At 41.2% G+C, this 16,288-nt stretch overlaps 3 protein-coding genes across 8 annotated transcripts; 1 reads left to right on the forward strand and 2 right to left on the reverse strand.

Moving 5' to 3' along the window:
* The first annotated feature begins 1,176 nt into the window (after positions 1-1,176).
* LOC107228240 (MIP18 family protein galla-2) lies at positions 1,177-2,075 on the forward strand. The gene is made up of 3 exons (XM_015669625.2): positions 1,177-1,396; positions 1,480-1,559; positions 1,645-2,075. Exons 1-3 carry the CDS (start codon positions 1,276-1,278, stop codon positions 1,912-1,914), a joined length of 471 nt encoding a protein of 156 aa, XP_015525111.1. The 5' UTR covers positions 1,177-1,275; the 3' UTR covers positions 1,915-2,075.
* Positions 2,065-4,358, reverse strand: LOC107228239 (mitochondrial inner membrane protein OXA1L). Its single transcript, XM_015669624.2, has 8 exons — positions 4,123-4,358; positions 3,812-3,986; positions 3,356-3,526; positions 3,129-3,272; positions 2,971-3,056; positions 2,594-2,866; positions 2,355-2,517; positions 2,065-2,275 (listed from the first exon to the last, which is right to left on the reverse strand). The coding sequence occupies exons 1-8, from the start codon at positions 4,186-4,188 to the stop codon at positions 2,112-2,114; spliced, it is 1,242 nt and encodes a 413-aa protein (XP_015525110.1). The 5' UTR covers positions 4,189-4,358; the 3' UTR covers positions 2,065-2,111.
* A 2,203-nt stretch (positions 4,359-6,561) lies between these two features.
* LOC107228244 lies at positions 6,562-16,248 on the reverse strand. Of its 6 annotated transcripts, none has more exons than XM_046731970.1 (7): positions 16,114-16,248; positions 14,453-14,703; positions 11,557-11,785; positions 10,987-11,148; positions 10,380-10,587; positions 9,388-9,583; positions 6,562-8,480 (listed from the first exon to the last, which is right to left on the reverse strand). In XM_046731970.1, exons 2-7 carry the CDS (start codon positions 14,542-14,544, stop codon positions 8,288-8,290), a joined length of 1,080 nt encoding a protein of 359 aa, XP_046587926.1. In that variant the 5' UTR covers positions 14,545-14,703; positions 16,114-16,248; the 3' UTR covers positions 6,562-8,287. The 6 variants fall into 6 exon arrangements, with proteins under 6 accessions (XP_046587926.1, XP_015525116.1, XP_015525117.1 ...); XM_015669630.2 differs by having other exon boundaries at positions 14,453-14,692; positions 16,114-16,247; XM_015669631.2 differs by having other exon boundaries at positions 14,453-14,646; positions 16,114-16,240.
* Between the last annotated feature and the right edge of the window lie 40 nt (positions 16,249-16,288).

A 16,288-nucleotide genomic window follows, 5' to 3' on the forward strand; every position in this document is an offset into this window, starting at 1 on the left:
CTTTCTCCTCCCCGCGACTTCCCCCCAGCTTCCCTTGGGGTTCGCGCATCAACTGCAACGTAGGGTATGGCCTGTATATCTATAGGCTCCAACTTCGACTACAGACCCTATATTTCATTCTTGCCGAAGGGTGCGACCGTCCGGACGGTATAGAGCCAGCCAGACCTGTAATATACTTTCGTAGTTACAATGCGAAACATACGCTCGATACTCTTTATTTTTAAGACCTGCAACGTTGAATCAATGTAGAGTATTCGTGAAGCGCCTCAGCCTAGTTCCAGTTGTTATTACCTACTGCAAACAGAAAATGATATACACGCATACGGGAAATGCCATACGAAATTAAACAATTTTAATTCCAATCATTCGAAATTTAGTTGAAACTTTTTCAGGTAAAAGTAAAAAGGAAAAAAATTGTTGGTCGTAAGGATACTATTACCGAAAAAAGTTTCAACAAAATAAAAAATGGTAAGGGTTCAAATTATCTGACTCCACGTGGAATCCTTTGTCCATATATCATTATAACTAATGTTAATCTTCCTTACAAAAATCATTGCATAGTTCTCAGATGGTTATTTCTTTAGTTACTTGGCACGCCGGGTTTATCGTCAGCTCTTTAATTCAGTGCGTTAACGTGGAATATATCAAAAAAATGGCAAAAATATATCCCAACAATCGGAAAAGAATAGCAACGGATTAAGAATTTCAATACGATCTATTCCGATTTCTTTATCCAAACGGATGTTTCGTATTCTTTGAAAAGAATCAATTCGGATGGAAAGAATTGAATCGGATTGATAATTTCCATCCCTTATTCTAGATAGATAATTGAAACGAACAAGCTGTTAGAGGTGGCATTGTCGCGAATATGACGGGATAGGAAAGAACAGATAAAATCGAATAGAAACGAATAAACAGATTAAAACGAACAGTGTCTCATTGGAATGACTCATGCTTAATTCGGAAACTTTAAGAAATGGGATTCACAATTCTGCTAATCGATCCGTTTCTATTCTTTTCCGATTGTTGGGATCCACGTAGGTAATACTTAACAGCGATGAAACCTCTGCCCCTGTATTCCGCAGCATGACATACACATCAGCGATGCATAACCTTACGAGGGTGAACCTTAGGGATGACGTTTAGCAGCGCCATCTCGCGAAAATTTTTTAATTCTCGTTGACAATAAATAATAGCTCCGCATTTAACTCGGTGTCGGAATACCATCGGGTACCGTGTTGATTTGCACGATTTGCACTTATTAATAAGGAAAGAATGGCTGATCAATTAGAAAACACTAATCCAAAATTGTATAAAAAAGTTCATGAGAGGGAAATCACAGCTGAGGACGAAGACGAGGATGTTGTCGATGACTTTGACTCCCGAGAAATATTCGGTAATTCTAACCTCTCGCACTTTTAGCCCGTAGCCTCACGCTCACGTGATTAGTAGGGATCTAAGATTCATGAAAATTTACAGATCTTATTCGCAACATCAACGATCCGGAACACCCTCTAACTCTGGAGGAATTGAACGTTGTTGAACAAAGCCTTATAGAGGTATGTAGCTACTTAGGTTAGGTCGCCTTTAGCAGCTTCAACCCGATGGACCAGGAGTTTCATTCTGATATGCGGCTACTTTCAGGTTGATAATAAGCACAATAAAGTCCACGTTAAATTCACGCCTACGATACCTCACTGCAGCATGGCAACATTGATCGGTCTCTCTATCAGAGTCCAACTTTTGCGTGCCCTGCCATCAAGGTTTAAAGTGAATGTGGAAATAACGCCCGGAACGCACGCCTCTGAGACAGCGGTAAACAAGCAGCTTGCAGATAAGGAAAGAGTTGCAGCCGCACTGGAAAATAATCACCTTATTGAAGTAATCAATCAATGCATTGCCGCAAAAATGTAAATGGTCTACGTCGGCTAGATGTAAAAATAATTCACTCTTACTAGTGAGTAATGTACAGTTTTGTATATAACATGTAATACTAGAGTATAATTTTGATGTAAAAATTCTATTGGAATTCATATGAATCGGATGGAATAAACAAATGGCAAGTTATGGCTAAAGTTTTCCTTTTATTATCACAATATATTTACAACAACTCAATCCCGTTTCCGGGCCATAATCCGTGTCGGTGGTGGTGTTTGCGCAGTGGGATTATATTTATACGTTTTTGGTACAGGCCCCCGTCCAGCCCGTTCAAATTCCATGTGATCTGCTTCGCCTCTGTCTTGTAATGCCCCAGCCAGTTTCATGTTGGACCAAGCTGCAACAATGGTAGTTTGGTTGAAGGATTTCAGAATAACAAACCGAACAGACTGGAAATCGATTGTATAATAATTTACATTCTTTGAATCCTTTGACAAATCCTTTGTTGGGAGCAAGTTGCGTCGGTGCATGCTTAATAGTTGCTTCGATTTTGAAAAAGGTTCGAACTGATGGAACCTTCAAAAGCATAGCTTGACCTAAAGATATAAAATTTGTCGCAGTCCAGTAAACTAATATAGCCTGAAATCAAGGTGGAAGTTGGATGAAGATAGTGAGCAACACAATTTTTTTTTACTACTCTCAATTACCAACTTACTCCGTCAAAATGCATGATGAATGGAAACATAATGATAGGAATTGCTTTGATCGCATGTGCCATGAATCCAGGTCCCAAAGTATCCAGTTTTAACCCGTCAGCTCCAATCTTTATCGTTACATACATTGTAGCGCTAGTTATCAGCGGTAACAAATAGTATTGGTCAGGAATAGTTAAATCTGTAAACCACCAAAGACCTCCTGTGCGCAAACTTTCCACTGGAGCGTTTGCCATACCTCTGAGTGCCATGAAAAACGACACAAAAAATGGTGCCTGTAAGAAATTATGAGACAGGTTGATCAAGATATAAGGAACTACTGGAAAAATACGAAAATAAATAGAATGTGGAAGATGTTACAATAATTTTGATGCATTACCTGTACCAAAGGCACCAAAGCACTTTTTAATGGAGAAATCCCTTTAGATTTCATAAATGTGTAAAGATCCTGTCCGTATCTTGCAGCTGGATACATATTACAAATAATTAATAAACTCAACAAGTAGCAATCCATAGTATGTCATTTATAAATCATACCGTCAAAATCATTTCCATATTCTCTTGCCTCTGTCATCTTAGCCTGAAGATATTGCACTTGAGGCATGTAGTTATTCATTTTTGCTGAATTCCTTTGCGCCTTAATGACAAGTGGGAACACTAAAAGCCTCACGCATATGGTGCCTGTAATGTTATTCATTGCATAAAAGACTCAAAAGTGATAACAAAAAGATTATGTCAATAGTGAAATACACAGCCCGCGTTACCGATCATTATTGTCCCCCACCATGGTAATCCCAGACCAATATGTAAGTATTCTAAAGCAGACTGAATGAGCCCCGGTGGCCAGTTGCTTCCTAGGCCTAGAGCGGTAATAGGTGGTTCACTTAAACCCTGAACAATATCTACCACTTCTGGTGCAGGTAGTGACGGAGGTTCTGAAAAATTTAATATTGTTAATCAAAATCTTCTGTCAATACAATAAGATAGGAAAAAGAAATTATATTTTTACAGACAGAAAGTTATTTGGAAATTATGGTAAGAAAGGCTGACAAAGAAAACAGTTTATGAAATTGTCAGTCAATTGTATCAAAAAATTTGTTGAATCCCAGGGTCTTGATAACATTCTCTGTTTTTCAGTTTCTCGGCAAGGGCGTAGAAGCTTGAAGAAAAGTCTGATGAACACTTGAGAGCAGCTTTTAATACACATGAAGGTATAATACCCGGTATGTTCGGCAGGAGGTTGTCAGGTATTTTATCCTCAACTGTGCTGGCACACCGAACGAAAGCTGTTCCAAGGATAGGTTTGTGTCGCGATAGCCCCAAAGAGGGGAAATTTTTCAATCCTGTATTTTCAAATTTACGTGTCACGTGAAGTGATCTGTGAGAAACGAGAACCTGTCAAAAATCAACTCTATTAAGCGTGCGCATTATCAAACAAGACCTGTCCACTTGACAAGAAATCATATTTTGTTATTTCGGAACATTGCGAAGCTGGATCATAACCTCAAAAAATGTAACTTGACTCGCTTACCTTTGACACACTATACGTCTTTGCCAGCGTTCGATTGTGCAGCCTTAGAGACATTCGCGACAACATTTTTGATGGGACGATTCTTCACTCTGGTATTTATTAATCGGTATACGGTTCACGCAAATACCTGTCGCGGTATTTTTACGTGACGACCCACGAACGTAATAAATACACGCTGCGTTCAGTTCAAGTTGTTACATCACGTGCGCAGCGAGGATGCTCTACGCTACCTACTTACGGCAGCTTACGGCTGTATGAATTCGTGCGAACTACCGCAACACTATAATAACTGCAACTTCACTGTGCAGCTTTGACCCGAAATTCAAACAGCTCCGAAACGCTGACTAACTGATCTCCAATTTGTATCACGAAATTGTACACTAACCGAAAGAATAAAATAAATTTTATTACAACTCTAAAATGCGTCTTTCCAAAATTGAAAGTTACTCGGTTTGGCAACGAAATGAAACAGTATAGTAAGCGATATACGTAGTGCTTTGAAATGTTTTATTTTTATATAACAGCCTGTATTTTTCTTTCACCCTTTCAATAGAATTTATGTCATATAATATATAAATATTTCACCGTGATACGGCGCATAAATTATATTATTTGTAACTCGAGTTATTACATACAATGGAAGTAAGGTGGTCATCATCTCGCACAATATTATAACTATACCACGATACCATAATATATGTACAGTAGAGACGCAGTCCAGGCATATACTTGCAGCTTAATATATTTATATAAATATTGTATATGTACACATGTAATGATAACAATGTCATAAGTTACGAATAGTAACGATATAAACCTTTCAAACTCTTCACGTCAGACTGATTCGTCGAGCCGTATAACACCGCAGATTGATAAAATTAGTTTTCGAGCTCATAATTATAACGATAGTTTTTGTCAAATCCCAGTATTTTGATTTTTAATTAGGTACGAACCTGAAGTTTTGATTGGATGGATAATTTTTGACAATAAGTATTAGTTTCTGTGTTTACCATCTCACCTTCATTGAGATATGCCTGGCACTCACTTTTTTAATTTCCAAATATCCGTCATCCATCTGTTTGTATTTCCTGCGTGATTTTCATGCAATTAGTACAAGCTTCGAATCGTAATAAACTACTTTTCTCGATGATAAAAAATTCGCTTGCATGGCAGTCTAAAATTACCAGTTGATAACTCCTGAAAGTTTTTTACACTTTTACAGTGCAAGTAAAAGTAGCAGACTCGGTTGGACTACTATTTTATAGCTGAGCAATGAATTTGATCTACCCTATAGTCTTTCTTTAGTAAGTACATTTTCCCAAAGTGTATAAGTTGATATAATTAAATATGGAGCAATTATTAATCGTAATACGTACGAAAACGCCGTTAATATCGTGGAAATTCATATTCCATGAAAAACTTCTCTTTCCTATGCGAATTTACCATGACGAGGTAAAGATATAAGCTAGCTAACTTTCTAGTGTAATCTAACTTTACACCTATTTTACGTATACCTAGACGCCAATTATTTATTAATAATTTGCGTACTCACTGATTCATTTCCGAAGGTCGGTCAGAACGACTTTTACATATTTGTCAGATTTACCGAGATGACGACTCCAAGAATTAACACTACGAGTATGCCTATATATTCAACCTTCGAACCATGCGATAGGAGTAGTAATACGAGATCCACCGCCTCTATTATGTTCTATACATACCCTAGCAACTCCTTAATTATCGTATATTAATTTCACAATAGATTGTTCGGCTATAAATTTGACTGTAGATATGTTTATTTAATATTGCCGTATCAACTTTCTACAATGTCGAAAATTTCTTGTACACATTCACGAGATTTGTTGGAAAATCTGCGAATTACACTTGAAGATACTTGAAAATTTTCAACAATGTAATTAATTAACGACAAACTAACGAACAATACTAAAATAATCATTACGCTAGCTTGTCGACTAATAAGTGCAGTGATCTCTGCTAGTCCCTAACTGCTTCAACAGTCTATGTATCATACCTAAACTGGGTATTCCAACATTATCTATTCCGCATGTCTGCAATATGTGATATTATTCGCGACATGGAATCGTCTAAAATTTTATTTCGTTTGAAAACTGACCTTCATTCTATAAACTGCTCGTGCACACAGTCAGATTAAATCTGCGAAATCCGGTATATTTGATATAGCCACAAATCATTCAAGGTGTTACTATGCAGCTTAAAATCATTCCTAATTCCTAATTAATATGCATGGTCTGACCCATCGCAACGCTAGCTTGTACAGACCGCGCATTTTCCGTTCGCATACAGTAATCGTACGTAAGTAGCACCATAATTGGATATAATCACGAGGAAAACGTATGACAATATAGGTGTGTGCAATTATTCCTCGCTCAGGAACGGGGTAAATAAAATGATAACAAAAATAATAAAATCCCTTTTGATTAAATGCTGCGAAAATATATAAAAATTCTTGAATCACAATGTATACAGTTACTTCGGCACGTTATAATGTCAATAATGTCAATCCATGGTAACCAGAACACTGACGTCGTCATCCTCGACTCTAACGGTCGTATAAAGCTTACCAACAGTCCGACACTTCTTTATTTTAGCCCGTTGGTTCCTCGCTATTGACAGCCATCCGCTCCCCCCGCTTGGATTAACCTGGACAACGGTATCAAGCTGATTTCTGCTCGATCCACTCGGTGATCTGTGGAGTTTCGTGATTGCATGATTTCGTCTCCTGACCGGATCCAGATCGGCGCTCGGTCCCGCTTGATTTCCAGTGATCCAGCTAGTCTCCGACGAAGAGGTTCTCCTCAGTTTACCGCGAAGTTTAAAACCGGAAAATCCGGTAGACGGAAGATCGACGTCGGTGTCGGTCATCTCGATCGATACAGATTGCCCAGGATCTCCTAGCGAAGATTCACCCGCGGTTTCGGACCTTTCAGACTTCGACGAGGGTGGGATCAACGGATAAGTCGGAGAACGTTTGGTGGAAACCGTCCAGCCGGTACCGAGAAACTGGGATCCCGTTATACCGAGCTTTCTGGACCAACTGTTCCACTTCTCGTGTTTCTCCGTACCCTCGGAGGAAACGGATCTCGGCGTCTGGTGAACAGGAACACGAATCTCCGTGACGTCGGGTATAGGATCGGTGGAATGGTGCTCAAACGAGGAATTTGTCGATCCGTAATCCTTCACCGAAGTGGAATTTGAATCGTGAGTTGGGGCGGATGGAGATTTTGATAGAACTCTGTGCTTCATCCCGGTTCTCGGATTGTCGAGACTGGACCTGGCAGCATTGGCGAAACTTGAGCGGCGGCTGCGAGGCAAATTCCACTCCGCGAGTCCGTGTTGCCTCGTAAAGGAGTCGATCCAGTCGGAAGACGGAGGCGCGGTGCTCGGGCCCTCAAAAGTCCACTCGATGGTCGCCGACCTTGAAAATTTGGGTCTACTTGAGGCCGCCGTATTCCCGGACTCTTCGACTCGTTTTGGACCCAGATGTTTTTCCTCGAAGGATACTTGCGGGCTGTTGTTCCTCTGGCGGATGGTTCGTCCCGTGTGCTTGGACCCTGTAGTGCGACCCGAGTAGCCCGGATTTTCGAACGACATGCTTGATTTTTCGTAGTTAGATTGTCTGGTGGGTATAGGTCTGCCTTCCTCTTTGCCTCCAGTCGACGTCAGGTCAACCGCAAACTGTCTACACATTTTTTTGTCCCTCTGAGCTCCCCTCGCACCCCTGCTTCGGTCACTGTCGACCATGGTTCGACTCGCTTCGACGGTCACGGGGCCCCGAAAAGTAAAGCCTGGGGCTCGAGTCTTCGGGTATCGAACTCTTCCTGGTCTGTCAGCCGGGATGTACGACTCGTAGGACGCGTCAGCTGATTTTCCGGCGTCGGCAGCGTCGGAATTTGAATCCGCGATATCTGGTCGAGCGGGTGACAGGCGCGCGGGGAGATTTCCGATCGCCTTGAACGTCCAGTCGGGGGTTTCTTCGCCCGAGGAAAGCGGGGACGAGGTAGAAGAAACCGACGACGTGGGTACGAGCGGAAGCTCAGAGGGCCGTGCTTGTGCTCGCCGTACTAGCCGTGCAGGCAGTTTGTACGCCGGGTGCCGAGGCTGGACCCCCGACGTACGGCTACAGCTACGTGGAAGCCGCGTTGCTGATCGAAGTCGATTCAGTCGCTGCCGGCTGGGGCCTCTCGTCGAGGGAATCGTACAGCGGGAACTCGCAGCATAATATGAACTTTAGAAACCACGGCACTTCGACGTATATCGACGGCGGGATCGGGATCAGCGGAGAAGTCGACTGCTTGTAGTACCGATAGTCCGGATTGCTGAAAATTCGAATCATTATTCATTCTGTAAGAGCTGAAGAGTCGTGAATTTCCTTTATTAAGGTAGGCGTATCAGTTATTGACTTTATCCCAATTATTGAGTTTTTTTGGTTGTCTGTTCGATCCTTAGTTCTAAAATTACCAAAAAATTGATTTGTAGTGTTTAACCCTATAGCAATTGGTTTTAGTCATCGAGAAATTCACAATTTATCCCATCCATTTATAATTTTGGCGAATAAAAGAGTCAATAATTGGGTCTAAGCGTGTCAATAACTAACCTTACATGGTCTGAGAAAATGGCTAATTCCAATTCTACTCCTCCGAGTAAATATTATTTTCACAGGGCATACTCAAAGGCCCCATTTATTCAAAGGATTTAAATATTTATCCGAAGTCGCCATTGTGGTTTGGTAACGCGTGATTGTCAAGAATAGTTTTATACCGTAAACGTACTTCATTTTATTCGTCTTCGTCGGTATTTTTACCGACCCCATGTGCACACAAATGCGCAAACACATACGAAATGATATAGATATCTGTATGCATGCATTGAAACTATCGGATTTTAGCTGAGCCAAATAAAAATTTCGTTGCCAAAACTATTTCCGCGTTTGCCAAACCATTCGTCATTTTTTTCTTTACAGTATTACAGAAACCACAATGACTGTTACAAACGCTTGACACCAACTGCAAAGACGGTCTCTTACGGTCTCTTATAAGCCCGTAATCGTTAATCACCGATCGCACGAAACGTGGTTGTTAGTTTTTGGTCATTCGTTGGTTCTGATTTTTTACCGTTGAATAACGAGAACTGGCAGAATTGCCAGCAGTCGATTCAGGTCAGTAAAATATCGATGCAGTATACGTATATCCGAAGTTAAACGTAGCGATGCGGAATAATACTTACTCTCGGTATCGTTCGTCGGCTGATTTTTCCAGCAGAGGTATCCCAGAGACGAATAGAAGGAGCAAGGTCGTGAACAAAGGCGATGCGATGGCGACGTATTCAACACCCTCAATTACGTTTAACGAAATTATGAATATTCCCCACCAAACGACGATTTCACCAAAATAATTTGGATGCCGTGAAAGCCGCCATAATCCTGAGGGATAAAAAATAGCCATCTAATTTTACGAAGCGCTCAAATCATGGAATCGGGAAGAGCGGTCAAAGGCCGGAACTTTTCTCGTCGAAAGACGTTCGGATCTTTGATCTCAGGATTCGTACGCTTTTTGGAATCTGAAATTCCCTGACTTTTCCGGGTATTCCAGCCTGAAAATAGGATTTTTCTAGTAACATTTCATGACATATGCCACTGATTAATGACAATTCTTTTATATATTAATACTAATACCTTCAATATTACCTAGTTTCTAAACTGACTGTCTGACTATCAATTTACAAACAGCCTGCAATTTTCCGTAAGGACAAATGAAACAAAATTTTGAGTGCAATTTTGTCCTCTCTCTTAAGATCGTCAGTACTTTGTATAAGAACGGGTTCATTTCTTCGACAGATTCAAAATTCCGGAATTTTTTTCGAAATTCCCTGAATTTTTCCTGATTTGTTCCGCTATAAGAAATTCTCTGAGTTTTCCCGGTTTTCCAGGTTTTCCCTATGCGTACGAACCCTGGATCTCTTTAATTTTTTAATATCCAAGTCCCTGGCTAAAGCTGTGTGAAAACTAGGCACGATTACGCCACTCTCTCCAACGAAGTAATTATCAATAAACCGAACCCCGTCGGCGTGACTAGTCACGATCGATATCAGAAGTTGGTGTTATTAATAGAAGCCTGCGTTGCCTCCGTCATCGCGGGTCTGCGTAACGTATCGGCCGAAGGATGTTCAACTTCGTACCAATAACTTGATAAAATAAATACGAGCAAGCAGCTTCTCACCGTCGTTGCACCACTTTCCGTCGTTCACGGGGTCCGATCTGAAGGAGAACTTCTGAAGATCGGCATAAGTTTCGGCCAGAAGCCCGATGACGAAAAGTCCAGTTCCAGCGCTGTCCAGGGTCGTCATCGTCTTCGGTGCCGGTGGAATTTTGTGCCGCGGAGAATTTATGAATATCACCGGCAAACTAACAACGAATACCCAAACCGCCTGTGAACCAATAATAAAAAAATCTGGTACATCAATGGCGATCTACTTTTTCGATGGAAATGAAAAATTCCAACATTTCATGCGCATGTACCACAAATGTTGCAGACCCCGCACCATTAAAGAGGGGGTCTGGCTCAGATTGTGGCGAAAGGTCGAACCGCACTAAACTTTACTCCTCCTTTGAGTACGAGAGATAAATTGAAATAAAGATTGTTGAAATTACTGGTGATGGATTCAAATCACTTTTGGTATTCTCCCGGCCATATTTGTGGTAAAAAAAAAAATATTCATCGGAGGTAAGTAGCGAGAGATTTATTGTGTTTAAGCAGCTAGAAGTCGGCTCTTCAAAGATGTGCGTACGTACGTCAAACTGACGTAGGGGATATATTTTGCACGTACCTGGAAGGTCCAGAAAACGGCGAAACGAATAATGTTACTCCGACGATCGTCGAACCTCTTGTCCCTTCCTATCTTTAGAATTCTATACAGCAGGTAGCCCGATAGTCGTGCACCCCAGAGACAGATGAAAATTGTAACCATCAATTGCCGACTATCGTAATTCTGAAAAAATAGTCGATGAAGTTATCTTCCCCGTGATCATTCAACTTATTTCAACATTAAATATCTGAAAACACTTAGTTTGGAGATCACTTGTGAATTGTTTAAAAACATAAATTTCATTGGGCGATATTGTGATGTTTCAACAAATTTGTAGAACTTTCGTATAATGAAAATGCCCGTGTATATAATTGATCACCCAAGTTGGACAGTTTCAAGATGCAATATGTATGGTCATACCAAGGAACAAACCCACTGTGCAAACTTTGTTACATATCTGTAAATGCAACACGTGAATACTTCAAGTGAACAGGAAATTCATATACTCTCGGAGAGTACGGCACCTGCTTTTCCCGATAACTGGAAGGCTCGAGAGCATCCGGTTAAGGTAATCTCAAGATTTAAATGTACCTTTCCATCCTGACCAAGGAAGAAGGTGAGCAAAGCTATTATGACGAAGTTCGTTCCTCCCGCAAAGTCGGTGACCTTGTCGATCTGCAACGACGCAGCAATGATGAAAAAGATGAGCTGCATCGCGACGGTGACGATGGCACTGATGGCCAGGTGATCAGCGTCCAAAATCTGAACAGCCATGTCCGGGGATTCTTGCGACCCCGCGGGCTCGCTCAGGCAGGTATCACTGTAACATTTTGAAAATTCAGTCGGCTTTGTTCACACAAGGGGTTGATCTCGTGCATATTCAACATAGCGATTACAGAATTTAAAGGCCTCCACAATCCAGCATGATACCTATTGATTTTTTATACTAAGACATCCGACGGGCTCCGTGAACTGGGTCATGATGTTTCGACTGACTAGGGATCGAATCGCCTTACCGCGGTACGTCGGCACGTTGTACCTGCCTTCCAGCACTGCAATGACACTCCAACGGGTCGATTCAGTTTTAAGGATAAATTTTTATTCAACAAAAGTTTAAATCGCCGACGGGCGTGTGTTTGACCCATTCAATCACAATATCGCGGACAAAATCGGCGACGAGATCGTTAAATTAGTTTTGAACCGCGCCTACGTACGATCTTCCAATTATAAGATTACATGAACGATGACATCACGAATGGTACTCAAAAGTTGAACTTGTACTATAAAAATTTCTATCTATTTACCAGTTCGATCCGTATATAACACCGCAGTAACAACCGACTATTTGCTGAACGAAAAGTGTCGGATCTCGTGCTCTGCGCAGTTATGAAACTTCCTTTCAATTGCGGCTCTAGAGGTAGATTGTAGCCCTTATAGGCATGTCGAATCGGTGAGAGATAACGAAAGATTGAGCTGGCTAGGCGCGATAAGCGCACTTCTCCGCGTTAGTCACTTAGCATAGGACGAGAAGAGCCCCACTTACGAGTGACACGCACACTATGGGCGCGAAAAACGTTTTACGTAACTAATACACAAGCTGCGGGCGAGGTTTAGGCAATGGAAATGGAATGTTCGACCAGGCATGATTACACGCAAGGCGATAAAGTGCAACGATATTACAGGTATGTAATCGTTACCTTAAGCCGGGGATGAATATCAGGCATTGCCGCGGATCATTCCAGATCGGCAAGTTTGATCCGTGCGTTACTGCATGCGGGGCGCGAAACGGGGATGATAAATCTGTGCGGGCACTTTGTTTCTATGTATATTGCACACGCGTTTTTTGGGTTTCTTTTTTCACAGAGTGCAAAACGTGCTCTCACATGCTGTCGGAACTCGTGTTAGCCGCGCTCGCGATACTGACAGTGAGAAGCGGACTCCGGGAACGTGACGTCGCAGCCTCCGTAGAGGATCAATATGACCGCGCGAGAGTCTCGCTCAGACCGCGGGAGGGCAAACACCCGACCTGGTCAGCCGGCCTTAGCACACTGACACACTCCAAGAATCCTAGAACACTGAGCCGACGCCTGGACCAAGAGCAGAGCCCAGGTTTACGCCAGTCAACGCCAGTTTACGGCTATTGAATAAGGAAGGAGCATAGAGAACTGAGTGCGGACAATCGGTCACAGGGCGCAGGCGGGTTTTCACCCGCTTCGTAGGTATAATTACAGAAATTCGGGCTTAAGGGACAAGACGAAGAATTCTACGAACGTAACCCAATTTTATTTGTATTAATCAAGGAAAAAACCGCGCAGTTAGTAATCAGCGATTTTCTCCTTTATTCAGATATCAAGTGACTCGAAAGTATTTTTGGACTGCTTGAATCTAAACAATTTTATTTCCTCGTCGCGGACTGTCTTCAGCGAGCGGTTTCAAACTTTTTGCTTTAATTTACTAAAATACTAAGTCCTACTTGTGGGTAGGTAACTATTGTTTTTTCGTTGCCAGCAGGGTCGATCACAGAATTCAGATCATCAATCAATTTCGAATTTATTAACGTCAATTATTTTCCGTTTAAAATGATCTCTTCTCAAAATGGCAACGCAGAAGATAACTTTTAGAGTCCCTACAACGTTTGAACTTATCACGATCGTATAAGCCTTTTTGCGATGCGCATCATCAGGAGGATCATAGTCGTATGATAGACAAGCAGAAAATTTTAAGTTATCAAACACTTCAAGGCCTGAATATTACGTAATATCTGAGTGAATACGAACGTGCCAAACAATCCAGGCATTCGTATAAATCTGGACAACCGGCTAATGGCAATCAAGTTCCGGAAAACTTGGAATTTTTAAACATATTACTCATGAATCTCTGGTCGCCTTCAAACGTCATACATACTTGTTATTCATTCCCTTTTCGGAGCAGAACGCAATACTGGCATATCAACATTTTCTAATCTATCGGTTTAACGATAAACCAACGGGGACCAGATAGGAAAGTAGTGTGTGTCTTGGTACAATATCGATTTATTTACAACCATCCAATACCCGGTAAAGTACACCGTGTAGAAGGCGCGTAACAAGTATAAAATAGATGATGATGTCTGTCTGATTATCGGAACATATTATAGCAACTCACGTACGCTCAAGACTTCCTTTTAGCTTCGAACTTATGACCAGAACGTTTTATTGAATTCCGATTTCTTTTCTTTCAAGTATCGTCTTGCAGCATATCTCATATACCCCCCTCCCGACTTTTCTCTCCAAAATGAGGACAGCTACGTATGAATTATGTAATAACTTTGAGTCATGAGATTTTACATAAAACGTGAGAAATTCGCGGTGATTATTGATAAGGATACAAACAAATTATGTTCTAGAAGCGTAACGCCTCATGCAGTTTCATGCTTTCAACTTCATACTTACATAGATATTTGTGAAAACAGTTTGCTGAGCAAGATTTGAAAGAAATTAGTACATACCTACTAAGAATGCCAACGGCAGAAAGGAAGAAATTCAACTCCTCTGACTGACGCATCGGAACGGCAGCGGGTGGTAAACTGTGATAATTCATCGACTGGCCTCCGTCCAATACCCAACACACGCCGCCGCGTGATATAACTTATTCGATTTTATGCATTCGTTTTGTTCGTATCTATCCCCAATTCCCAGACGTCTGAACAGAGAATTCACTGCGGTGATATCAGGAGTTGCATAACTTTCTGTAAAATACCTACGACAAATGACTCGAGGTTTTCAAGATCTCCTTCATCTGTACAAATCAGTTACATTCCAAGCTTTTATTCGAATCATTGTGCAACGTGCAGCAAAACAAGCCTCATTTGATAAACAATACGCACATTGTCTATATTTGAACGCGTGAATTTGAATCCGGTTACACATATAAAACAAACAAAAAACAAACAATAAGAATAATTATATACCTTTCACATGATGCGTTTAAAACTATGTTCAACAGCGGTAATAACAGTCAACGTACAATTAAACTCGTGCCAATTCGTAATCCAAAATTAACAAAACAATATCTCGCCCCGTGTCAACAGTGTGCTCGTCACGGGTGTATGAAAGGTTGCAGCTTTGACTGTACGTAGGGGTATCATTGCATCCACAGTGTGACTATATGCATGCTACTTAGGGGGGTGCCCGGGTCGATTTCGACATTGACGTATATAACTCTAAATATCAAAGTCCACGTATCTTAAAGACGAAAAAGACGTCATAGCCTCATTCTATACGCAATTCAGAACAAAAATGCATCAACACATTTTCATTCGACGCAGAAATAAAGAAATGGCTTGTACTCTACGAAATCGCAGTAGTAAATTCGTAGAATTCAATATGCCGTTTCCTTATTTCATCGTGAAATGAAAATGTATTGGAGTGTTTTTGTTCAGAGTTGCGTATAGAATGGGGCTCTTGAGCTCTTGAGCTCTTGTTTGCATTTGAGATACGTAGACTTTGATGTTTAGATATATTATATACGCCAAAGTCGAAATCGACCAAGGCACCTCCATAACAGAGATTTAATCCAACTAATGTCTTTACGCCATGGTTCGAAAATTAGAAAATGCATCGATTCAGGAGTATTAAAACCTAGGAAGTAGCTGTTGGCAATCAACTGAACGTATATCAAAACGAGCATTGATCGAAAAATAAAAGAATTGTAAGTATGGTCGCAGGGTCAATAATGAAGAACAGCAGCCGTTTTAACGAACATAACATAACCTTTTACCCTATACGATTATACGAAACTATGGTAACAATTATTTATTTATACGGAGAGACATGCCTTCTATAGGTATTTGCATAGCCCCAAAATAGCATCCAAATTTGCGAAACTAAACGTGCCTATAATAATGAACTGAAGCGATGGTGACTAGGGATTGAATAACAAATTTTTCGATTATGACATCAGTACTAATTATTATCGTACGTATGTATTACGTACAGTACCATTGGACGAAACAGAGCAACAGATTGCCAAGTATAAAATACTTCTAGGCAAGACAAACAACATATTTTTGCGCGATGTACTCGCTGCTATTTATACATGCTCATAATACACAGGTTAGAATTCGTTCGATGCCGTAGGCGAAGAGTCTAGTGGTAATTAAGTACTCACGTGCGTGGGCTGCGGATTTCGCGAGGGCGAAAGAATCAGTGCGTCCTTCTACGTTCTACGCCGGAGGAAAACCCGTGTTTGTCGTGAGTGGTCAGCAGGATAGCTGAGAAAGAAGAAACGGTGAGCGGGATGCGCGACGAATTGTCGTAGAAAGTTCCGTTCACGCAACGATCGT

Source organism: Neodiprion lecontei, chromosome 2 (assembly GCF_021901455.1).
Source record: "Neodiprion lecontei isolate iyNeoLeco1 chromosome 2, iyNeoLeco1.1, whole genome shotgun sequence".
NCBI lineage: Eukaryota > Metazoa > Arthropoda > Insecta > Hymenoptera > Diprionidae > Neodiprion > Neodiprion lecontei.

Excerpts from the sequence above, each read along its gene's own strand:
- LOC107228240 (XM_015669625.2), top strand. The coding sequence starts at position 1,276 with ATGGCTGATCAATTAGAAAACACTAATCCAAAATTGTATAAAAAAGTT. Across the intron at positions 1,397-1,479 it reads TGACTCCCGAGAAATATTCG|ATCTTATTCGCAACATCAAC; the intron begins GTAATTCTAACC and ends GAAAATTTACAG. Across the intron at positions 1,560-1,644 it reads TTGAACAAAGCCTTATAGAG|GTTGATAATAAGCACAATAA; the intron begins GTATGTAGCTAC and ends GGCTACTTTCAG.
- LOC107228239 (XM_015669624.2), bottom strand. The coding sequence starts at position 4,188 with ATGTTGTCGCGAATGTCTCTAAGGCTGCACAATCGAACGCTGGCAAAG. Across the intron at positions 3,273-3,355 it reads GTGGGGGACAATAATGATCG|GCACCATATGCGTGAGGCTT; the intron begins GTAACGCGGGCT and ends ATAACATTACAG. Across the intron at positions 2,276-2,354 it reads TGTCAAAGGATTCAAAGAAT|CTTGGTCCAACATGAAACTG; the intron begins GTAAATTATTAT and ends CCATTGTTGCAG.
- LOC107228244 (XM_046731970.1), bottom strand. The coding sequence starts at position 14,544 with ATGAATTATCACAGTTTACCACCCGCTGCCGTTCCGATGCGTCAGTCA. Across the intron at positions 10,588-10,986 it reads CCGTTTTCTGGACCTTCCAG|GCGGTTTGGGTATTCGTTGT; the intron begins GTACGTGCAAAA and ends ATTGGTTCACAG. Across the intron at positions 9,584-10,379 it reads CGGAAAGTGGTGCAACGACG|GATTATGGCGGCTTTCACGG; the intron begins GTGAGAAGCTGC and ends TTTATCCCTCAG.